Here is a 25,609-nt window from a genome sequence, read left to right as displayed (position 1 = left end):
TACCTCAAACCACTCACTCTCTCCATTTCTAATCCTGACACAAGCTCTACTACTCTCATAAAAACTCTTGACAGCTCCCAAAAGCTTTCCTCCTATCCCATATATATGCATAACCTCCCACAGTGCCTTCCTGTCTACCCTATCATAAGCCTTTTCCAGATCCATAAAAGCCCAAAAAACATCCTTCCCCTTTCCTATAGCTTTCTCACATATCTGTCTTACCACAAAGATCTGATCTACACAACCTCTACCTGTCCTAAATCCACACTGTTCCTCACCAATTACTCCTTCTGTTCCTCTCCTAATCCTCTCAATCAAGATCCATAAGCCTTCCCAACTACACTTGACAAGCTAATCCCTCTGAAACTACTACATTCACACTTGTCCCCTTTTCCCTTGTAAAGCGGAACTATACAGGCACTCCTCTAGTCCTCCGGCACTCTACCCTCTCTCCAGCAAACATTAAATAACCTCACCAACCAGTCCACCATCACTGTACCTCCCTTTTTCAGACATTCCGCATGGCATCCATCCAGACTAGGTGCCTTACCTGCTTTCATCATCTTAACAACTGCCTTCACCTCATCCTTCCTTATTTCTCCTCCATTTTCCTCACTCATCACTCATTTTCTTAGCATTTCCCACTGCAGCTATCTTTCCTTCCCTATCCTCCTTCACATTTAACAACTCCCTAAAATATTCTGCCCATCTTCCCCTTACTGCCTTCTCTTCCATTATCATCTCTCCATCTGCACTTTTTACCTTTTCTTCTCTACTTGATTCGCCTCCTCTTCCTCTCTTAATTTCTTTCCAAAACATCTTTTTATTACTTTCAAAATTTTCTGTCAAACTCTTACCCCATTTCACATCTGCTCTCCTCTTTGCAACCTTTACCTTTTGCTTTACTTCTCTTTTCTTTTCTTTGTACCTCTCATATGACTCCCTCGTCCTAATTTGTAACCAATCTGTGAAAGCTCGCTTCTTCTCTTCTACAACCTTCTTTGTTTCCTCATCCCACTATTCACTACCCTTTCTTCGTAAAAACTCTTGACTGCTCTTAACAGCTTTCCTCCTATCCCATATATCTGCAGTACCTCCCACAGTGCCTTCCTGTCTACCCTGTCGCAAGCCTTTTCTAGATCCATAAAAGCCCAAAAAACATCCTTACCTTTTCCTATAGCTTTCTCACATATCTGTCTTACCACAAAGATCTGATCTACACAACCCCTACCTGTCCTAAATCCACACTGTTCCTCACCAATTACTCCCTCTGTTCCTCTCCTAATCCTCTCAATCAAGACCCTCCCATAAGCCTTCCCAACTTCTCACAAAGCTGATCCCTCTGAAACTACTACACTTACACTTGTCCCCCTTTCCCTTGTAAAGTGGAACTATACAGGCACTCTTCCAGTCCTCTGGCACTCTACCCTCTCTCAAACAAACATTAAACAACCTCACCAGCCAGTCCACCATCACTGTACCTCCTTTCTTCAGACAATCTGCGTGGCATCCATCCAGACCAGGTGCCTTACCTGCTCTCATCATCTTAACAGCTGCTTTCACTTCATCCTTCCCTATTTCTCCTCCATTTTCCTCACTCATCACTCTCATTTTCTTAGTGCTTCCCACTGCAACTACCTTTCCCTCCCTATCCTCCTTCACATTTAGCAACTCTCTAAAATACTCCGCCCACCTTCTTCTCACTGCCTCTCTTCCATTATCATCTCTCCATCTGCACCTTTTACCTTTTCTTCTCTACTTGATTTGCCTCCTCTTCCTCTTTTAACTTCCTTCCAAAACATCTTTTTATTACTTTCAAAATTTTCTGTCATACTCTTTCCCCATTTCACATCTGCTCTCCTCTTTGCTTCCTTTATCTTATGCTTAACTTCCCTTCTCTTTACTTTGTACCTCTCATACGATTCCCTCGTCCTAATTTGCAGCCATTCAATGAATGCCTGCTTTTTCTACAAATTTCTTTGCTTCCTCATCCCACCACTCACTACCCTTCCTTCTATTTCTTCCCACCCTCCTTGTTCCACACACCATCTTTGCACACCTTATGACTCCCTCCTTGAACCATCCCCATTCCTCCTCCACTCCTAGTTCTACTCTATCCTTTACTCCCTCCCACTCCTCTTTCAGTTTCTTCTTAAACTCACTCTCCTTTTTTTTCCTCATTTAAGCAGTTCACTCTAAGTACCTCTCTACCTTCTGCCCTTTCCCTCTTTCTCCACCTATTCTCCACTCTCATTTTACCTTCCAGAAAATTATCTAATATTCCCCCACTCTCTCCCCTTAGAGGATGTGACCATACTCCTTGTCACCACTATATAGTCCATTAACGCTCCATCTGCCACCCTTCCATCCACCACTCTCTCCCATGTGTACTTATGCTTGACTTTCTTCTTAAACACTGTTTGCTATCAACTCTCTTTCAAGACACATCTTCACCATCATTTCTCCACTATTATTTTTACCTGGAATTCCATACTTCCCAATCACTCCATCTATTGGTTCATTTCCTACCCTAGCATTAAGGTCTCCCAATACAACTACATTGACATTTCTCCCTAATCCCTCTATGCACTCATTTATATCTACCCAAAAAGCCTCCCTTTCCTCTCTGCTCTTCTCATTACCAGGTCCATATACACTTACAAAAACCCACATCTCCCTTCCCAGTTTCACCTTCATCCACATCAACCTTGATGAAACCTTCCACTCCACCACCCGCTTACTTATCTCTTCACTTACTGGTATAGCCACCCCTTCTCTCCCTCGTCCCCTCTTCACTCCTGAGTACCTCCCAGCTACACTCCCAAACTCACAGTTGCCCTTTCCTTTCATTTTATTTTCACTCAAAGCCAGCACATCCATCTTTCTTGTCACAAACATACTGCCTATCTCTTCCCTTTTACTCTCATCTGTACCACATCCATGCACATTAAAAGACCCAAACCTTAGGGTACTGGTTGGAAAACTCCTAGACCCTCTTATGCCTTTTCTTTTCTTTTTAGGAATGTCCCCTTTCGGGGCAACAGGTGGTAATACTCCTAATCCCATCCCCGTCCCGTTTTTTTCTCGCCTTTTACGACTCAAGTGGAAATACTTGGTGGTAGCATTCTCTTCCCCCACCACAGGGTCGGCGAAAACAGAAAATAAATACTCAGAGAAATGGTACAGGACAGCAACAAGGGGTTGGGGGACAACATAATGGAAGGACAGTTGTAGTATAAAAGTATCATCATTTCTCTAAGAATAGAGTTTTCCTCTATCATAGACAAAGTGATGTTTGGCTCTGGTCCGTAGGGGCACCCCATATAGACCCTAAAGTATCAACTGCATGCTACTTTGCCACAATAACATGCAGCCAATACCCCAGATGGGGTTAACAGGTTTTGAAAATGGGCAGCTGTGCTGTCCATTTTGCAGAACCAACTCATACAGGTACCTGTCATTGATCCCTGCTGGGTAACAAGAGACCATATATTGGAGACAAGTGTGAGCCTGTATACTATAAGCATGCATTAAAAGGAAAAATGTGTATCTTAACTCAGCAGAAACCTGCATTACAGACTTGGCTGCAAGGATTTTACATGGCCCTACACCAAAGCAGATCCCACAAAAGGACCTGGCCGTTCCCTCTTCTTCCCTGAGGAAGCCATCACACAGGCAAGTACCTAAATATGCCTTTCTGCCTCCCCCTCTCTCCCTGCATGCCTCCTTCCCACTCACTCCCCTCCCTTACCTACTTCCCTCCCTCACTCACTCCCCTCCCTCCCTCACTCCCCTCCCTCCCTCCCTCCCTCCCTCACTCCCCTCCCTCCCTCACTCCCCTCCCTCCCTCCCTCACTCCCCTCCCTCACTCCCCTCCCTCACTCACTCCCCTCCTTTTTTCACTTCCTCCCTCACTCCCCCTCACTCCCCCTCCCTACCTCACTCCCCCTCTCACTTCCTCCCTTCTCTCTCTCTTCCTCTCTCCCCCCTTAATGCCTTTCCCCCCCTACATACCTCTCTCCCTCTCATCCTCCCTCTCTACCTCCCTGACTAACCCCCCCCCCCTCTCTCTCTCTCTCTCTCTCTCTCTCTATATATATATATATATATATATATATATATATATATATATATATTTATATATATATATAATGTGTGTGTGTGTGTATATATATATATATATATATATGTGTGTGTATTTACCTAGTTGTATTTTACGGGAAGGGGAGCTATGCTCGTGGTGTCCCATCTTCATATCTCATTTTATCTAAACTATTTTTAAGTGTGTGTGTATTTACCTAGTTGTATTTTACGGGAAGGGGAGCTATGCTCGTGGTGTCCCATCTTCATATCTCATTTTATCTAAACTATTGTTAAATACATGTATTGTTTTTGCACACACCACTTTCTCATCTAACTTGTTCCAACTGTCTATTACTCTGTGAGGAAAGCTGTTCTTTTTCAGATCTCTTCTATAGCTGTCTTTTTTTTATTTTCTTTCCGTGTCTTGTATTTCTATCATCCCATTTTATCAGATTCTCTCTATCAGTAATTTCTATGCCTTTCATGATTCTGTAAATAGCTATCAAATCTCCTCTCTCTCTTCTTTGCTCTAGTGTCTGTAGTTCAAGTTTTGCTAGTCTCTCTTCATATGATAGTTTTGAGAGTGTTGGTGCCAATTTTGTAATTGCTCTTTGTATTCTTTCAAGTTTTTTTTATACATTTTTTTGTACTTGGTGACCATATCGTTGTTGCATATTCCAATCTTGGTCTTATCAGGGTGATTAGAATTTTCTTCACCATTTCTTCATCCAGGTATGTAAATGCAACTTTGATTGTTCTTATTAAATTATAAGTTTCTCCAAAAATCTTATATGTTTCTCAGGTGACATATTATTCATAACAATGACTCCCAGGTCCTTCTCATTTTCTACTTTTTTTATTCCTCCTTCTCCCAATTTATATGCTCCTGTTATTCTGTTTTTGCTTTTTCCAAATTCCATTATACTACACTTTTTTGTATTGAACTCCATCTCCCACTTCCTACTCCATTCCTGTACTTTATTTAGATCACTCTGTAGTGATTCACAATCTTCTTCCGTGTTCACTCTTTTCAGTAGTTTTGCATCATCTGCAAAGAAGCTCATATAGCTTTCAATTCCTTCATCTATATCATTAATATATATAGCAAATATTATTGGGGCCAGAACTGTTCCTTGTGAAACACCGCTTGTTACTTCATCCCATTTTGAGTGTTTGTCTCTTATCACTACTCTCATTTTCCTTTCTCGCAAAAAGTCTTCCATCCAATTAAGCAGTTTGCCCTGTATTCCTCCTTCAGTTTCTAATTTCTTAAGCAACTTCTTATGTGGTACTTGGTCAAAAGCTTTTTTTAGGTCTAGAAATGCACAATCAGCCCATCCATCTCTTTCTTGTATTATATCTATTAGCCTTGAATAGAAACATATTGAATTGGTGACGCATGATCAACCTTGTCTGAATCCAAATTGCCTTGGATTTAACACGTTTTTTTCTAAATATTTTACCCATCTACTTTTGACAATTCTTTCACAAATTTTTGCTATTGTACTTGTTAGAGAGACTGGTCTATAGTTTGTAGGGTCTTCTTTATTTCCTCCTTTATATATAGGTACTATATTTGCTTTTTTCCAATCTTCTGGAACTTTTCCTTCTTTCAAGGAACTGTTTATTATGCTATGTATTTTGTCTGCCAATTCATTCCTGCATTCTTTCAAAATCCAGTTTGCTATTTCATCTGATCCATGTGATTTTCTGACATCAAGATTACTCAAGTGTTTCAATATTTCATTCTTTGTTACTTCTATTTCTTTCATGGGAGGGACTTTCTCTTTCCATTTGATCTCTTCAGGTTGTATGTTCTCCTTGTAAACACTGATTTAAAATGTTTGTTCATAATTTCCGCCATTTCAATTTCCTCTGTGTATTCAACTCCTCCTTGTATTCAACTCCTCCTTGTTGTGTATGTATATATGTGTGTGTGTGTGTGTATATATATATATATATACACACACACACAGTAGAAGCCCGATTTAACGAACTAATTCAGCCAAGGTCCAGTCTGCTAAAGTGAATTTTCCGCTAAATTGGAGGTCGTTTTTGGCCCCCTATTTAGCAAAATTTTCCGCTAGCATGAGCTTATTTCCGCTAACTGGTTCGGTATTTGACTCCCTACGTAGCAGAATTTTCTGCTATATTGAGCTTTTTTTGCTAAATCCTCTTGGATTATTCAAATGAAGACAATATGTACTATGTACTATTAATAATGCATGTGTTTTGTTTACCCTATACAGTATTAATAATAGCATAAAGAAAAAGATAATAAAAAAATATATAGTAAAGTATAGTAGAGTTAATAATACAGTATGCTCACCTCCATTTGTAGGGGTTCTGCTGCTGCATTATCTGGCACAGGTAACCACACATGATGTTCGGTGTGGCCCCCCATAACCTGTGCGAGGGCTGGGTAAGTTAATCACTGTCATCCCCCGAGTCCTCCTCCAGCAGGTGTGAAGGTGGCAGAGGGGTGACTGAGGTGGGGCTGGGGCATGACAATGAGGGTGTCGGTGATGCAGGTCCTCCTGATGTTGAGGGCTGAGAAACATCTGAGGCACGGGAGGTAGAGGGCAGAGAAATGTCTGAGACCAGGGAGAGGTCTGAGGTGGTGCTGTTCTGACTGTCTCTATGTGGTGGTGGTGGTGGCTTGAAGAAGTCAGAAATTTTGGTTTGTTTGGGTACTTAAAGTTCCCTCTGCAGGTTTTTTACTGTGGTCCTCATTTCTGAGTTTTAGGTAGAAAGGCTTTAGATCATCATGGTCAACATTTATAATGAAATCCAAGAGTTTGTCAACACACTCCCTGGCTTCCAAAAAAACTTCCTTGGGAGGACGTGTATCTGCATTTTCTTCATCTTCTACTTCTTGGGGTGTCACATCAGCCACAATTTCATCTTCTGACATGACATGGTAGACAGGATCCCCAGTGTCGATGTCCATCCATTCTGCGATGTCCTCTTGGGTGATGTCGTTTTCACCTGCCCTCTGGAAGGCCTCCCTACAATCTTGGTCTGTGAAGCCTTCAAAGTCTGCCTCCTCTTACTGTTGCTGTTGTTGTTGTTGTTGTCGTTCCCTAGACTGTCTGTCCGAGCAGTCCCGTCTCCCCAAGGAATGCCATAGCCGAAACTGGGTTTTCCCACAAATCCTTTATAGAGCGTATGTTGTGTTGTTTGCGTGCATGATTGTGTATAATGCAGTCTTCCATTATGTGTTGTATGGTATGGGGTGAAGTGTTACATCCTGGGCAGCTGTTCACAACGCGGTCATCCAGCCTCTTCTGGTAGCTTAGAAGTGATGGGTGGTGACCACACCGCAGTCTGGCCAAGTGGACTCTCTCATTTTGTTGGAGAGAGGATTCAGAAGGGTGGATATCAGGGGGTCTGGCATGCAGCAGTGTGTTGTCTTTCAGTGTGTTTGGAGCGGTGAGTGATATGATTATGAATATGTTTCCGGAGGCTGGTATTTGGTGGTTGTGGAGGAAGAGAAGAGAGTATCTGTGCGTGATAAAGGTCTTTGGGTGTTGTTTTAATGTTTCTTGGTGTGTGTTGGTGTTCTGCTATGTAGTGTAGCGGGTGTAATGTGTTTGTGGTGGCTGCGGCAAGTGTTTGTGTGCCTCTCATGTCGAGGTGGTCCTTGACTTTGAGGACTTTTGTTTCATGGTGTAAATGGTCTGTAGGTGTTGTATTTGTGCAGCCTGCAATTGTTTTTAGGGCTTTGTTTTGTATGATTTGAAGGGTGTTGTGGTGTGTCTCACTGAGATTAGGAGCCCATGCAGGACTCGCATAATTCAACACTGAGCGTATGCATTGTTTGTATATTGTTATATTAGTTTCTTTGTTTTGTCCAAATGTTGTTCCAGTGATTGACTTAAGTTTGTGATGTGTTGTTTGAAAGACATGGATGTATCGTATGTTACACCAAGAATTTTCGGTGTGTTTGTGTGTGGTATTAGAGTGTTGTTGATGTAGAGATGAGGTATGTATTTGTGTTCTTTTGTCCAGTTGGTGAGAAGTGTTGCTGTAGATTTGGTTGGAGCTATTTTGAGTCTGTTTGTGATGAACCATGTGTTGAGTGTGTCAAGGTAAGGCTGGATTATTTCTGCAGCTTTGTCTGTGTTACGATGTGTGCATGTGATTGTTATGTCGTCTGCGTAGGAAGAGATTTGTATTTCTGAGGTGTCTGGCGTGGGTAAGTCATGCATGTATAGATTAAATAGTGTGGGGGATAGAACCGAGCCCTGTGGTACTCCGTTCTTAATGTTTCTGATGTGTGATGATTGGCCATTATATGACACCTAAGCATTCCTACCTGCCAGATAATTGGCCAGCCATCTTTTGGTGTTATTGTGCATGTCTGTGTTATATATTTTATTTGTTAGGTTGTGGCGGGGGATAGCATCAAAAGCTTTACTAATGTCTAATGTTATAAGAAGTGTTCTTTGGTGGGACCTATCTGAATTGATGCCATCTAAAATTCTTTGTGTGAGGTTTGTCAGAAGAGTGTTTGTGGAGTGTAGTGGCCTAAAACCGTGTTGTGAGTCAGCAAGGGGAATATGTGGTGTGACAAGTTTAAGTATTAGGCATTCAATGACTTTAGAGGGGGTGCAGAGAAGTGTGATTGGACGGTGCGATGTTGGGATTGTTGGGTCTTTGTTCAGTTTTGGAATGGTGATTATTTTACCATGCTTCCAGATGTCGGGTATAGTGTTGTGTGAATAGCTGTAGTTTGCAATGTTTGTGAGTGCATGTATACCTTGTGGTCCAATGTGTTTTAGGTGGATGTTGCTTATGTTATCAGGGCCACAGGCAGATGAGTGCTTGAGACTATGTATTATGAGTTTTGTCTGACTGTCTATGAAAGGTATATAGTCGGAGTCTGTGGGAAAGTCTTTCTTACGTCGAATGGTGCATCGGTCGTCAGGGTGAGAAGTGAGATGGCTTGTCTGTGCAAAATGACGTATGAGTGTGTTTGCTTGTTGTCTGTTTGAGGGTAGATTATCTGTTGTTGTGATTATTGCTGCGTGAGAGCGTGTAGTGTTACTGTTGGATAGTGTAATGATGTTGAGTGTTTTGTACAATTTGCTGGTGTTTGTTTTGTGATCAAGTGTATTGATAAAGTTTTGGCAATTTTGTGTTTTTTGTTCATGTATTTTATTGGCAATCACAGTGTTTAGTGTTTGTATTTGGTCTGCTATGTTTTGAGGGATAGGTGTGGGGGTACCGTGTTTAAGTGTGTCACATTGTCTGATGAGGCTTTGGATTTCTGGTGTGAAGTTGGGGTTGTGTGATTTTGTGTTGCCACTAGGGATGTATCTCTTGTCTGCATTTTGTATGATTGTATTAGAAGTGTGCACAGCATTGTTTATGTTTGTGATTGGTGTACTGTTAAGTGTTTCAAAATGTTGTTCTGTCTCTTTAGTAAAAGCTTCCCAGTTAGCTCTCTTGTAATTGGTGTAAGTGTGTCTGTGGCCGACTGGGGTGCATCTTGTTTTGGTGGTGATGATTGGAAGGTGGTCAGAGCCAAGGATTCCGACCACTCTCCATGATGTTGTTGGGGTTAGGCAGGGGGAGCAAAAGGTGATACCAGGAGAGGAGGGAGTGTAGAGGGCTTGGTGTGGGATATGTGTATGATTATGTGTGTTGTTCATGATAGTCAATGAGTCAAACTGAGTCTGTATATCAAGCCCTCTGTCTGTGTCAGGGTTGTCGACATACCAGGCAGACGACTTGGCGTTGAAGTCTCCACCCATGATCAGGTTGGAGATTGAGGCTAGTTGGCTAAAATGAGGCCTGAAGGTGTCTGGAACTGTGGGGGATGATTGTGGGGGAATGTACATGTTAACTATTGTCAGTGTTGATTTGTTGCCTGTGCGGATTCGAATGGATTGGATTTCTGTTGTGTTATCTGTGGTAGGGAGGAGAATTTTGGTTGTGGCACTTGTGTCCACAAAACAGATGGAGTGGTGGATCAGGGTGATGAGTCCACCGCCATAGCCGTCAGTCCGGTCTTGTCTGATGGTGGTGTAATTATGAAATGATGGTGTTTTGTGTGAGTGTCTTAGTTTTGTTTCTTGTAAAATCGCAATGTGTATGTTGTGTTGTTTAAGAAAGTGTTCAAGTTCATGTTTTTTCGTGTTAATACCGTCAATGTTGTGTTGTAATATGTTGATGTTGTGTGTTTTGTATGTGTTGTATGTTGCCGTTTGGGGTTGAGGTTGGGGTGGTAGTGGGGAAGGTGTAGGATCTGGGTCAGAGGGGGGGAAAGGAGAGATCGGGGACAAAGGAAGGGGAGTACTAATCGGGGGTAAGGGCAGAGGGAAATTGTGAGTGGGTGAGGGTGCTGGCTGTGGTTTGGGAGGTGGGAGTGGAGTTACTGGAGGGCAGGTAGAACATGTCCAAATGTTTGTGTATTGGTTTGTGTCAGCAAGTGTTGTACGTTGTGGATGTCAAATAGAGCATTCCACCCATGCATAAGAGTCCGGCCAGTCACTAGGTCCCAGGCTTTTCTGATGTTGAACACTACGTCATGCATGTTGTATTTTCTCCAAGCATCAACACTCCTCTTCCCTCTCCGATCCTCCCCTTCGTCTGGCTCAAGCTCAACAATCAGGATGTCTTCCAGTATAAGCCTCCTGTAATGCCTCTTGAAGGCATTAATGATGCCGTGGTCCATGGGCTGGAGAATGGAAGTGGTGTTAGGTGGCAAGAACATTGTTCTGATCTTGCCATTTGGGGTGCAGAGGATGGCCTCAGATGGGTGAGCTGGGGCATTGTTCAGGAGAAGGAGAGCCATGGCTTCTGATTCTCTTCTGTTTTTTTCTCGCCACTGGAAACCTTGGACAGCTGGCACAAATTGGTTATTTTGCCTGTGAACCAAGCCTTTTTATTGTTTGTGTAGTCGACAGGGAGATCGTCCATGATGGGCCTCAGTGCTCTTGGTTGCTTGGCATTCCCAACCACTATAGGCCTGAGCCTGTGAGAGGCATCAGCATTGGCACAAAGAAGAACGGACAACATTGCCTTGCTCATTTTGTGCCCTGGTACATGACCCTGGCTCTTTTCTGCCCTTGTGGTGTTCGGCAGAGCCTTCCAAAAGAGGCCAGTCTCGTCCTCATTATATACCAAATTTCACGGCTTATAAGACGCACTTTTTTCCTAAAAAAATACCCTGAAAAATACTAGTGCGTCTTCCAAGATGAATGTTGTATTGTAAGGCAACACCCAGGCTCAAGTGAGCTTGGACACTTGACCGATAGTGACCTGGATTTGTATGTTGAGTCATTACACTATGATGTTAGCTTAAGTACTATTTAATTCAGTCTTTTATATGATGTAAACTCAGTACTTAGCTGTTACAAGTATTTCCAATACCATAATCCTTCCTGGAGCCTACTCGGCATGTGGAGAAAATGTGCCGCTCCCTCGTCTCATAGCAACACACACACACATACACACGAATGCACGCACATGCCCCTGTGCCTTTATACCTTTATTAATAGAACATCCAAATGGCTTACTCGTACAAGCAAGAGTCAAAACTGCACTTGTGAATTATATTCACATTGATAAAGCCTGTGAAGCACGATTGCAAAATAAAATAAATACGAACTGCAGCACTGACGCGTTCGGTTTTTTTGATTGGCGGATTCAGCTATTTTAATAACCTAAGTTATTCAGCCTCCCAAATTTCCGAAACTTTGGAATTTCCGAATGACAAACCTCCGAAATTGAGGACTTTTACTGTATAAAAGGTTTGCCCACACTCTTATGTTGTGAAATATATCAGTTACCACCAGGCTGTCATGTGTCACAAGCTTTTTTGTCCTGGAAATGATCACCCATGGCTAGTTCATCGAAACGGTTTAGTTATACTATCGTATACAAGCTACAAGTTGTACGATATGCCAAAGAAAAATGTATACTGTAGTATATTTACTAACCACCAACTAGTATCATCGCCATACAAACAAAATCGGACAAGTGATTACGGTACGTAATGTAAACAATACGTCCAATACGTGCCTTCGCCTGCCACTAAAACAAGAAGAAGAGATGGACTGCTTCACTGTGTGTATGTATTTACCTATGATGTTTTTATTTACATAGTTGTAAATTTGTGGTGAGTGCTCCAGCAAATTTGTAATGAGTGCTGAGACAATAGTATCTTGCAGGTTCCTTGCTTCTTATGTGTTTGTGTTCAGTGGTCGGGTATATGGTGAATGTGTTCTTGTATGAAAATGACTTTTTTTTTCTTAGAATTTTTTTTCAAATATTAGGGTGCGTCTTCCAAGATGCAGCGTCTTGCAAGCCATAAAATACGATATTTACCAGTCGGCAAGGCTGCCTTCCCTCTTAATGTTCTGAATTTTCTCGACGAAGGGCTTCACACTTTTGTAGTCCGCACTACACCTCTCCCCTAAAATCCTCTTCTGTCTGATGTCGTGCCGACGTGAAAATCTTGACAGCCACCCGTCACTAGCACTAAAGTCTGGAACTTCTAGCCTCTCAGCAAACCTCATAGCTGCACTGCGCAGCTCTGGACCCCTCACTGGAAGGCCCTCAGCCCTTTGCTGCTAGTACCACTTGTAGACAGCCTGGTCCAACTTTTCAAACTTTGGCTTCTTCTGAGATTTCAGACTTAGCATCTTAGACTTGCCCGTTACACTACAAACCTCTGCTTGCAGCTTCAGCTTCTTTAGTTCTTCTTTCTTCTTCCTAATTTCATACATCTGCATCTTCTTAATGTTGTGTTCTTCCATGAGCTTGGCATGGTTCTCGCCTTTTTCTAACTTTTCGATTATTTCCAGCTTAGTAGCTAGAGAGAGCCTTACTCTCTTTTTCCTTGGAAGAAGCTTTCGGCATGTTTATGTTTACACTAAGAAAAACGCAGGTAAACTGATTGAATGAGCGTTGGTGTAACAGTGTTGCCAGAGCGGATTGTAAAAATGATACCTAAAAATTCCCTAGTGTACACACACACACATACAGTATATTATTGTAAGTGCCTATAGCAGCACAGTCGTGAATTGCAAACGAACAGCAACGTGCAGTAATTTGTTGTAACGTGTATTTACCTAGTTGTATTTTACGGGAAGGGAGCTATGCTCGTGGGGTCCTGTCTTCATATCTCATTTTATCTAAACTATTTTTAAATTCATGTATTGTTTTTGCACACACCACTTTCTCATCTAACTTGTTCCAACTGTCTATTACTCTGTGAGGAAAGCTGTTCTTTTTCAAATCTCTTCTATAGCTGTCTTTTTTTATTTTCTTTCCGTGTCCTCTTGTATTTCTGTCATCCCATTTTATCAGATTCTCTCTATCAGTAATTTCCATGCCTTTCATGATTCTGTAAATAGCTATCAAATCTCCTCTCTCTCTTCTTTGCTCTAGTGTCTGTAGTTCGTTTTTCTAGTCTCTCTTCATATGATAGTTTTGAGAGTGTTGGTGCCAATTTTGTAATTGCTCTTTGTATTCTTTCAAGTTTTTTTATACATTTTTTTGTACTTGGTGACCATATCGTTGCTGCATATTCCAATCTTGGTCTTATCAGGGTGATTAGGATTTTCTTCACCATTTCTTCATCCAGGTATGTAAAAGCAACTTTGATTGTTCTTATTAAATTATAAGTTTCTCCAAAAATCTTATTTATATGTTTCTCAGGTGACATATTATTCATAACAATGACTCCCAGGTCCTTCTCATTTTCTACTTTTTTTATTCCTTCTTCTCCCAAATTATATGATCCTGTTATTCTGTTTTTGCTTTTTCCAAATTCCATTATACTACACTTTTTTGTATTGAACTCCATCTCCCACTTCCTACTCCATTCCTGTACTTTATATAGATCTCTCTGTAGTGATTCACAATCTTCTTCTGTTTTCACTCTTTTTAGTAGTTTTGCATCATCTGCAAAGAAGCTCATATAACTTTCAATTCCTTCATCCATATCATTAATATATATAGCAAACATTATTGGGGCCAGTACTGTTCCCTGCGGAACACCGCTTATTACTTTATCCCATTTTGAGTGCTGGTCTCTTATCACTACTCTCATTTTTCTTTCTTGCAAAAAGTCTTCCATCCAATTTAGCAGTTTGCCCTGTATTCCTCCTTCAGTTTCTAATTTCTTAAGCAACTTCTTATGTGGTATTTTGTCAAAAGCTTTCTTTAGGTCTAGAAATGCACAGTCCGCCCATCCATCTCTTTCTTGTATTATATCTATTAGCATGGAATAGAAACATATTAAACTGGTGACGCATGATCGTCCTTGTCTGAATCCAAATTGCCTTGGATTTAACACTTTGTTTTTTTCTAAATATTTTACCCATCTACTTTTGATAATTCACAAATTTTTGCTCTTGTACTTGTTAGAGAGACTGGTCTATAGTTTGTAGGTTCTTCTTTATTTCCTCCTTTATATATAGGTACTATATTTGCTTTTTTCCAATCTTCTGGAACTTTTCCTTCTTTCAAGGAACTGTTTAGTATGCTATGTATTTTGTCTGCCAGTTCATTGCTGCATTCTTTCAGAATCCAGTTTGCTATTTCATCTGGTCCATGCGATTTTCTGACATCAAGATTACTCAAGTGTTTCAATATTTCATTCTTTGTTACTTCTATTTCTTCCATAGGGGGGACTTTCTCTTTCCATTCAATCTCTTCAGGTTGTATGTTCTCCCTTGTAAACACTGATTTAAAATGTTTGTTCATAATTTCCGCCATTTCCATTTCCTCAGTGTATTCAACTCCCCCTTGTCTTACTTTCTCCAAGTCTTGTTTGTTTTTCAGTTTATTGTTTACAAATCTGTAGAATAATTTTGGTTGATCTTTACACTTTTCTATGACATCTTTTTCATATTTTCTCTTTTCCTCTCTGCACATTTGTACATATTCATTTCTATAACCGGTATATATTTTCCATTTTTCAGGTCTTCTGTCTTTTTTCCATCTGGTCCAGGCTTTGTCTCTTTTGTCTTTTAATTCCCTACAACTTTTGTTGTACCAGCATTTTACATATTCTTTTTCTTGTTTTTGTCTTGGGACATACTTTTCCACTCCTTTTTTGTAAATTTGTCAAAATATTCCATTTCTCTTCCACTGTTGTTTCTTCTTTGTATATTTCTTCCCAGTTTTCTTGTTGAAAGAATTCTCTTATTTTATCAAAGTTTGTTTTTTCATACATCATTCTTCCTTTTCTATATTGTTCATTTCTTTTCATATATTTTTCTTCATTAAGTTCCAGTTCAATCAATATGTGGTCACTTTTACTTATTAGTGTTTTATATTCAATCTTGTCCACTATTCTAGGTTCAGATGTAATTATTAACCACTTCAGTACGGGACTTAAATCTCGCGGGCAGCAGCCAATGCCAGCCGTATGACGTAACGTAATAATATTCACATCATAAAATATAGTCGCCGCTTATATCGATCGTTCTCTCTTTCACCCGCGAATTTTGAAAACCACAGAGAATGGGATTCAGGGCGCATTTGGGAGAATGTAAAAACACAGGGGCGACTACAATAAATATAATCAAGATGCCAATATGGCAGCTTCGCGAATCCACTTGCTCCTTATGACGCCTACGTGTGTGGCACCGTATGGAAGGGGTTAAGTCTAGTCTCGACGGTTCTTCTTCATTTCTATACCTGATGTTCTCCTGTATCCATTGTTTCATTGTATGGTCAGTAATCATCTCAAGTAGAGCGTTTCTCCATGAGCCGTCTCCACCCTTTACTGTCATTTCTTCCCAGCAGATTTCTTTGCAATTAAAGTCGCCCATCATAACTATTCTTCCTCCATCTTCCATTATTTTATTTAATGTTATCTTTGTGTCCTCTAACATACTTTTATGTTCACTCTCCTCCCATGAGGCTGTTTTCGGAGGCACATAATTTATCACAAACTTTCTGCTCTTCTTATCTCTGTCTTCCACTTCTATCATAATCATCTCTACTGTATTCTTTCCATATATGACACCCCTCACGTTTATATCCTTCTTAGTCAGGAACATAACTCCACCCCCTTGCTTTTTCTCTCTGTTTTTAATCCAATAATTATATGCATCATGTCCTACACTGTTGGGTGGTAGTGGACCTTTTAATTTTGTTTCTACAATTCCCATTATGTCCGGTTCTTTTTCTCTCAAATAATCATTCAGCTCATTCAGTCCTGTTATTAATCCATCTATATTTGTGTAAGACACTTAGTTTTCTGTCACTTCCATTGTGTTCTCTGTTTCCCTTTTGTTTTTCTCTTGTATGTCGAACCGCCTTAGTTTCATATTCACTACTCTCCAATAGAATCTCTCTTTTTCTGACTCCGTTCTGCTCTCGTTTTTTTTCTTAGCTTCAAGTCTTTTCTGCTTTTCTTCCTCTCTTTCCTCTTTATTCATTTCCCTCTTTATCCATACCTTTTTATATTGTTCACTTGTTGCTAGTTTCCCTGTTTTGGATAAGATATTCTCTGCCGTCGTTTGTGACCTGAATTTAATCTTAATTGGTCTGGTCTTATCTGTACTATACTTTCCGAGCCTGAATTTTTCCTCAATTTCCTTCATAATTTCTGGTTCATCTTCCTGAACTAATTTGAGTAAACTGCTTACTTTTTCATTTTCCTCATTGGTTCTTGAGGTTCTATCTGGGTTATGTTTCTCTTCCATTCCTAATATAATTATACATTTCTTTTTATCAGCTAAGTCTCTTACTATATTCTCCTTCTGTCTCATCACTTTAATAACTGAGTCTTCAGTTTGTTCTCTCATTTGCTGTTTGATTATGTCAGTAAATGCAACTTTACTGTTTTCTTGAATTGTCTTCCGTCCCTCTCTGTTTTCTTTATTATTCATCTTTAACTCTTCATTCTCCTTTTTTCTTTTAACTGTCTTTTTAGGTCTTCTATTTCCTTAGTTAAGTTTTTGTTCTCCTTCTTTAGTTCTTCCAATTTTTCAACCCTCTGTACAATGTTGTTAACATGACCGAACCTACGCTCCCAGTCCTCGATCATCTTATCGAACTTCTCTTCTAGTCTTGTCAGTCGGGAGGGGTTTGTGTCCCCCCACCCTCTTTAAATCCCTGGAAAATATTCTCATCACTTTCTACTGTATTGCTCTTATCTATACTTCTAATCTTTACATTTTTATTAGACATTTCGTCGTCATTCAGTTGGTCGGGGGGCCGTTTTTTGGTTTTTACATTTCGTTTGTCTGCCTGGGCCAAGTCTTCTCCTTCCTCATTTCCTTCCATTTCCCTCGGCAATCCCTCCCCTTCTCTTCTTTCCCTACTTTCGCACTACTCCATGAGCAATTTCCCCCCCACCCTGTAAATACAATAGGCACTTCCTTTTCTTTGGGATCCACAAAACTTCACTTTTCTTCAGAACGTCATCTAAGCCGTCCGTTCGTTGAAGTGTGTGTGTGTGTGTGTATGTGTGTGTGTCGTGTAACAATGATATGAGCTGTCTGTGAATTTCAGGAAATATTAGTCATAGCTTCGCGTTTGGTTTGGTTCGGTGTACATAATTCTAGCGATTAATAGGACTGGGCAGTTGGTTTTTGGTTAGTGAGGGTTCTTCTTTATTTCCTCCTTTATATATAGGTACTATATTTGCTTTTTTCCAATCTTCTGGAACTTTTCCTTCTTTCAAGGAACTGTTTATTATGCTATGTATTTTGTCTGCCAGTTCATTCCTGCATTCTTTCAGAATCCAGTTTGCTATATCATCTGGTCCATGCGATTTTCTGACATCAAGATTACTCAAGTGTGTCAATATTTCATTCTTTGTTACTTCTATTTCTTCCATAGGGGGGACTTTCTCTTTCCATTCAATCTCTTCAGGTTGTATGTTCTCCCTTGTAAACACTGATTTAAAATGTTTGTTCATAATTTCCGCCATTTCCATTTCCTCAGTGTATTCAACTCCCTCTTGTCTTAATTTCTCCAAGTCTTGTTTGTTTTTCAGTTTATTGTTTACAAATCTGTAGAATAGTTTTGGTTGATCTTTACACTTTTCTATGACATCTTTTTCATGTTTTCTCTTTTCCTCTCTGCACGTTTGTACATATTCATTTCTATAACCGGTATATATTTTCCATTTTTCAGGACTTCTGTCTTTTTTCCATCTGGTCCAGGCTTTGTCTCTTTTGTCTTTTAATTCCCTACAACTTTTGTTGTACCAGCATTTTACATATTCTTTTGTTTTTGTCTTGGGACATACTTTTCCACTCCCTTTTTGTAAATTTTTGTCAAAATATTCCATTTATCTTCTACTGTTGTTTCTTCTTTGTATATTTCTTCCCAGTTTTCTTGTTGAAAGAATTCTCGTATTTGATCAAAGTTTGTTTTTTCATACATCATTCTTCCTTTTCTATATTGCTCATTTCTTTTCCTATATTTTTCTTCATTAAGTTCCAGTTCAATCAATATGTGGTCACTTTTACTTATTGGTGTTTTATATTCAATCTTGTCCACTATTCTAGGTTCAGATGTAATTATTAAGTCTAGTCTCGATGGTTCTTCTTCATTTCTATACCTGGTGTTCTCCTGTATCCATTGTGTCATTGTATGGTCAGTAATCATCTCAAGTAGAGCGTTTCCCCATGAGCCGTCTCCACCCTTTACTGTCATTTCTTCCCAGCAGATTTCTTTGCAATTAAAGTCGCCCATTATAACTATTCTTCCTCCATCTTCCATTATTTTATTTAATGTTATCTTTGTGTCCTCTAACATACTTTTATGTTCACTCTCCTCCCATGAGGCTGTTTTCGGAGGCACATAATTTATCACAAATTTTCTGCTCTTATCTCTGTCTTCCACTTCTATCATAATCATCTCTACTGTATTCTTTCCATATATGACACCCTTCACATTTATATCCTTCTTAGTCAGGAACATAACTCCACCCCCTTGCTTTTTCTCTCTGTTTTTAATCCAATAATTATATACATCATGTCCTACACTGTTGGGTGGTAGTGGGCCTTTTAATTTTGTTTCTACAATTCCCATTATGTCCGGTTCTTTTTCTTTCAAATAATCATTCAGCTCATTCAATCCTGTTATTAATCCATCTATATTTGTGTAAGACACTCTTAGTTTTCTGTCACTTCCATTGTGTTCTCTGTTTCCCTTTTGTTTTTCTCTTGTATGTCGAACTGCCTTAGTTTCATATTCACTACTCTCCAATAGAATCTCTTTCTCTGACTCCGTTCTTATCTCGTTTTTTTTCTTAGCTTCAAGTCTCTTCTGCTTTTCCTCTTTCCTCTTTATTCATATGTATATATGTGTTTGTATATATATATGTATATATATATGTATGTATATATGTATATATATATATGCAAAGAAATCACAAAACACACGTGATAAAATATTTTTGCAGAAACCACCGGGAAATTGAAAAAAGAGATACCTATAACCGGTATCTGTTTTTTCAATTTCCCGGTGGTTTCTGCAAAAATATATATATATGTATGTATATATGTATATATATATACGTATATGGATATATATGTATATATATATGTATATGGATATATATGTATATGTATATATATATGTATATATTGTTATGCCTTCCGCAAGGAGATATGGAAATATGTCTAGGAGGGGTTCGTACTTAGTGGCCTTGATGTGGGTAAGGCAAATCCAAACGGAAGTTAACATAAATAACTAATTTAATGTATAACAAAAAGCCAACAAAACAAATATAAGAACTTTACAACAACAAAATTAATCAATTGACAATTAATTCCTCAACCGAAAACCAAGTCATGAGAATATAGATTACGTGGTGACGCCACGGTACTACAGCAAAAGCAATATGGGAGAGATAAAGTTACGCGCCGCTCGCCAGCGAAATAGTCCGCTCGCTCTAGGAGCCGGCAGGCATTATATACAGTTGGCGAGGACGGGAGGAAGGCGAAGGATGAACCGGACAGAACTGGTTTTCACGTCCGTCGGCTTAGAGAGAGTAGATCCCATAAAGTATACAAGCAGTTTTTACCGTACATACGTAATTACCTAAAAAGTACAGGATAACACAGATACAGATAATTTTATATACATGGAGGATGGTGGGCCATCACACACCCCCCCTAGAACTCATCAACTCAGGAGAACAGACGAGTTGGGAGTTCTAATCAGGACGGCTAAGGGCATCAGCAAGGAGGTTTTCAGAACCCTTGATAAATTTTATATCGAGGAGGTATTGTTGGAGGAACAAGGACCAACGTAATAGCCTCCTATTATTGTTCTTGTTCCGTTCAAGGAATATTAACGGATTGTGGTCCGTGAATATCCGTAAGGGGGTCGAGCTGGGTGTTACGTAGCATTCGAACTTCCGCAGGGCAGAGATGATAGACAGTAGCTCCTTCTCGGTAGTCGAATACTGCCTTTGGTGTTTATCTAGTTGAGCCGAGTGATACGCGACAGGATGCAATATCCCATCATGTTCTTGGAGTAGAACAGCTCCGACGGTTTGATCACTTGCGTCCGTCTGGAGAACGAAGGGTACGTCAAAGTTCAGCTTCTTCTGGGGATGCAGTCGGTACGGGTGCTGGTGGCTAGGAGAAGTTCCTGGATACAGTTGAATCTCATGGGACGTCAGGTTACAACGGCCAGGATGATCTCGGAACAAGGATCTGTGTCTAGAAATAATTTCAGAAATTTCCTTAGCTTGATCAGGATTCAAGTGGTTAAGGTACGAAAGTAGGTTGTTCAAGATGTCGCTGTTGTTGCCGACTGTGGGAGGATCGAAATGTGGCAACGTCGGTTCGTGGACTCGTGGACGGTCGGTTGACATAGGTATTTTACTGGGAGATCATGATTTAATGAAAGCAATGGTTTGACTGAACTGTCTAGTGGTATTTTGGCAAGGTATGGCTTAAGCAAGTTAACATGAACAAGTTGAGTAGTTTTACGTCTGTCAGGGGTTTCTAGTACGTAATTATATTCTGACATCTTTTTCTGAATTTTATAAGGACCATGGTATTTAGCTTGAAGAGGCTGTCCAGAGATAGGAATGTATGCAAGAACCATATCTCCCTCCTTGAATTCTCTCTTACGAGATTTCTGATCAAAATTAACCTTCATTTTACTTTGTGCATGTTCAAGGTTCTTCAAGGCAAAGGAATGAATTCTGGCTAGGTTATCCTTAAGGGAAACAATATACTGGTTAACAGACTGTAAAGGTGAGGTAGAAGAAGATATATGGTCCTTGATTACCTTGAGGGGTCCCCTTACCTTCCTTCCATATAACAATTCAAAGGGAGAAACACCCAGAGCTTCGGATGGTGTTTCACGGAGCGTAAAGAGGAGGAAAGGCAATCCCTCATCCCAGTCACGGTCTTCCTCGTAACAGAATTTACGTATCATGTTCTTTAACGTTTGATGACATCGTTCTAGAACTCCCTGACTGGCGGGGTGGTACGCTGTAGACAGAGACTGTTTAACATTTAATTCCTTGAGGACTTGGGTAAAGAGTTTGCTAGTGAAATTAGAACCTCTATCTGACTATTTCCTGAGGAATACCAAAGGAAGTAAACATGCGAGTTAAACACTTAATTACACTCTTAGCAGAAATATTCTTTAAAGGAAAAGCTTCAGGGTACCTGGTAGTGGGACAAAGAACTGTTAAAATGTACTGGTTACCCTTCTTGGTTTTAGGCAACGGGCCTACTATGTCAATCACTAGTTTCTGAAAGGGTTCACTAGGTACTTTAATGGGTTGAAGGGGATACGGAGGAATAGACTCGTTTGACTTGCCTACTATTTGGCAAGTGTGGCAACATTTAACGAATCTACTTACCTCTGCTTTCATGCCAGGCCAAAAGAATTCTGACAAGAGTCGTAAATAAGTTTTCTTAATACCTAAGTGTCCCGAGTGTCCAGCATGAGCAATCTCTATTACCTGAGTCCTCAAGTTAATAGGTAGAACAATTTGGTGACATTCTGCCCAGGTATCATCATCAGAAAGGTGACGAGGTTTATACAATCTCATTAGTATTCCTTCGTGCAAATAAAAGGAAGGAGTATGTAGGATATCCTCCTTGGGAATGGTTTTATTGAACAAGGGAACTAGTGAAGGGTCGTTCTGTTGAGCCTCTTTGATGCTCAGCTCGGAGGGTAGTGTAAGCGGGGTGGTTGGGGTGGTTGGAGAGGTAAGAGTTGGTTGGTTAGCTGGCGCTTGGGATCGTGTGATAGCACAGGTTGGAAATAGGTTGGGTTGGGTTTGCTCTATGGTAGAAGTTGGGTTATATGGTAGGGGAGAAGTAGAAACAATTAAAGGAGGATGTACTAGTTCTCCTGCTAGATCGTTACCTAATATAAAATCTGCTTCAGGAACAGGTAGGGTTGCCGTTTCACTTACTCCTACGGAGACAGTATCCTTGATGAGTCCACAGTTCAGGTGCACCTTTGCCAGAGGTACTGAGAAGGGATTGTGGAAGTCCTGCAAGTATACACGTTCTCCTGTATAATTACGTTGGACTCCCGGCAGTGCTGACTGAAGTAGCAGGGACTGTGCTGCTCCTGTGTCCCGTACTATTCGGATGTTGTGTTCTACGTGGTCTGGACCAAGTGATACTGTTCCCGTTGAACGGAAGGGCTGAAAAGGATCTACAGAATTGGCAGTAGAATGGTTAAAGGAAGCTACAGATTTTATATTCTTTTGAGCTACTTTACATTTTGGGTCTGGGCAATTTGCAATTACATGTCCTGGTTTCTTACAGAAGAAACAAAGAGGGAAACTAGGGCTATCAATTTTCCCATCTTTACTACCACTAGTTGGTTTTACATGAGGTTGTTGGCGGTTACTGTCCTTTCCAACATTTTTGTGAATCAATGAGAGGGTATCAGTCAATTTGGCTGCTTTCATAAGGTCAAATTCCTCCTTGTCAACAATGTGAATTTTCAAGTAATGAGGAATTTTACGCACGAATTCCTCTAAAGCGATCAAGTTCACTACTTTCTCTAGATTATCGGCTGATGCCGATTTAATCCACTTTCTTAACGCTCGTAGTTTGTCTGACGCGAATTCCATATATGTCTGATGGCTAAGTTTGTTTGAATTTCGAAATGTTTGTCGATAACCTTCGGTGGAAATTTCATAAGCGGAAAGAATTGTCTGTTTGACCGTTTCGTAATCAGTGTTATTTTCCAGATTGTTACATACTTGTAACGCTTTTGTGGACAACTTTGGTTTAACTAACCATATCCAATCTGCTTGGGGAATTGCAAAATGTTTACTTACATCTTCAAATTCTCGAAAAAATAAGGTTGGATTCTCGTCTGAGAAAGAGGGAATAAGTTTGGTGTACTGCAAAATATCTAACTTACTTGAATTTGAAACCACTTGTTGACTTGGGGTCGATAGTTCGAGTCGTTTCATTTCAAGTTCGTGTTGTCTTTGCTCTCTTTTTTGCTCTTTATCATGCTCTCTTTGCTCTTTATCATGCTCTCTTTGCTCTCTTTCATGCTGTCTTTGCTCTCTGTCATGTTCTCTTTGCTCTCTATCATACTCTCTTTGACGCTGCACTTCGAGTTCCTTAATTTGCAGTTCATGCTTCATCTTCCTTTCAAGTATCTGATACTAGAGGGTCTAATTGAGTCTCTTTCGTAGGGCTAATGTCTAATTTGGCTGCAACTATTTGTTCTAAGCGTTCAAATTCTCCGTCTTCGTCTTCCGTTTTCTTTAACTGATCTATGTGACTCAATATTAGTTGAACTAATTCAGTTCTACTAATGTTCGCTGGATACGTTAATTCCCATCTTGTTGCTATTTCTTTCAGACATTCTTTATTTGGGTTCTGAATTATCAGTCCTTCCACCGAGGGGTTCTCAACAAAGTTTTCGATATTCAGTTCTGACATCGCGAAATTTTTACTCGCTAACAGTTGCTACTCAGCAAGGTAGAACGCTTGGTTCGCTTACGTGGTATACCGGACAAGAAATACAAGTAGAATTATAATACTCGACTCCCACGAATATTATAAATCTTTGGGACAGAATACATTAACCAAAACTACATGCCGTAAGTAGGATAGAATTAACGTTCTCACACGTATCCTAAACGGATCCTACTTCAGTACTCTTACGAAATTTACAGCTGCAAGAGTTTAACGTGGTCATGTGCAATGGCGTATTTACGATTAACTGAATTACTGTACTGGGGTACTGAGTTGCTAGTTTACCGGACAGATGGACAATTTCGATGGTTGTGGGAATGCAAGTGTAACTTATGTATTACGTTTCGCTCGTATATCTCACACCTTCTTAGTTTTTGTTCGGGTAAGAGGATTCCGACGGGCCCCCATTATATGTTATGCCTTCCGCAAGGAGATATGGAAATATGTCTAGGAGGGGTTCGTACTTAGTGGCCTTGATGTGGGTAAGGCAAATCCAAACGGAAGTTAACATAAATAACTAATTTAATGTATAACAAAAAGCCAACAAAACAAATAAAGAACTTTACAACAAAATTAATCAATTGACAATTAATTCCTCAACCGAAAACCAAGTCATGAGAATATAGATTACGTGGTGACGCCACGGTACTAGAGCAAAAGCAATATGGGAGAGATAAAGTTACGCGCCGCTCGCTCTAGGAGCCGGCAGGCATTATATACAGTTGGCGAGGACGGGAGGAAGGCGAAGGATGAACCGGACAGAACTGGTTTTCACGTCCGTCGGCTTAGAGAGAGTAGATCCCATAAAGTATACAAGCAGTTTTTACCGTACATACGTAATTACCTAACAAGTACAGGATAACACAGATACAGATAATTTTATATACATGGAGGATGGTGGGCCATCACAATATATATGTATGTATATGTATATATATGTATATATATGTATATGTATATATATGTATATATATGTATGTATATGTATGTATATGTATATGTATGTATATATATATGTATGTATATATATATATATGTATATATATATGTATATGTATATGTATATATATATGTATATGTGTATGTATTTACCTAGTTGTATTTTGCGGGAAGTAGAGCTATGCTCGTGATGTCCCGCCTTTGTATCTTGCAGTGTCTAGTTTGTTTTTAAACTCATGAATGGTTTTTGCGCATACTATTTCATTGTCCAGTTTGTTCCAAGTGTCCAAAACTCTGAGGAAAACTGTTTTTCTTCAGTTCTCTTCTATAGCTATGTTTTTTTATTTTCTTTCCATGTCCTCTTGTGTTTCTTTTGTCCCAGTTAAGTAAGTTCTCTCTATCGAGTACCTCTGTGCCTCTCATGATTCTGTAGATGGTCAATAGGTCTTAGTTTAGCCAATCTCTCCTCGTATGATAGGTTTGCAAGTGCAGGTGCCATTTTTGTAGCTGCTCTTTGGATTCTTTCTATTTTCTTTATATTCTTTTTGGTACTGGGGGACCACAATGTCGCCGCATACTCTAATCTAGGCCTTATCAATGTAACCAATATTTTTTTTATCATGTCTTCGTCCAAGTATGTAAACGCCACTTTTATTGATCTTAGCAAGTTGTAA

The 25,609-nt window shown here is 39.9% G+C and overlaps 1 protein-coding gene across 3 annotated transcripts in view; it reads left to right on the top strand.

Moving 5' to 3' along the window:
• Positions 1 to 25,609, top strand: part of Gclc (glutamate--cysteine ligase) — a 340,638-nt gene that overhangs the window by 16,015 nt on the left and 299,014 nt on the right. For all 3 annotated transcript variants that reach the window (XM_076184299.1, XM_076184298.1, XM_076184300.1), the window contains exon 2: positions 3,579 to 3,675. In XM_076184299.1, coding sequence (XP_076040414.1) covers positions 3,579 to 3,675 — 97 coding nt within the window. The remainder of the gene's footprint in view (positions 1 to 3,578; positions 3,676 to 25,609) is intronic.

Source organism: Oratosquilla oratoria, chromosome 4, assembly GCF_046742065.1.
Source record: "Oratosquilla oratoria isolate Oo_2021 chromosome 4, ASM4674206v1, whole genome shotgun sequence".
In the NCBI taxonomy this organism is placed as follows: domain Eukaryota; kingdom Metazoa; phylum Arthropoda; class Malacostraca; order Stomatopoda; family Squillidae; genus Oratosquilla; species Oratosquilla oratoria.
This window is presented reverse-complemented; position numbering and strand designations above follow the sequence as displayed.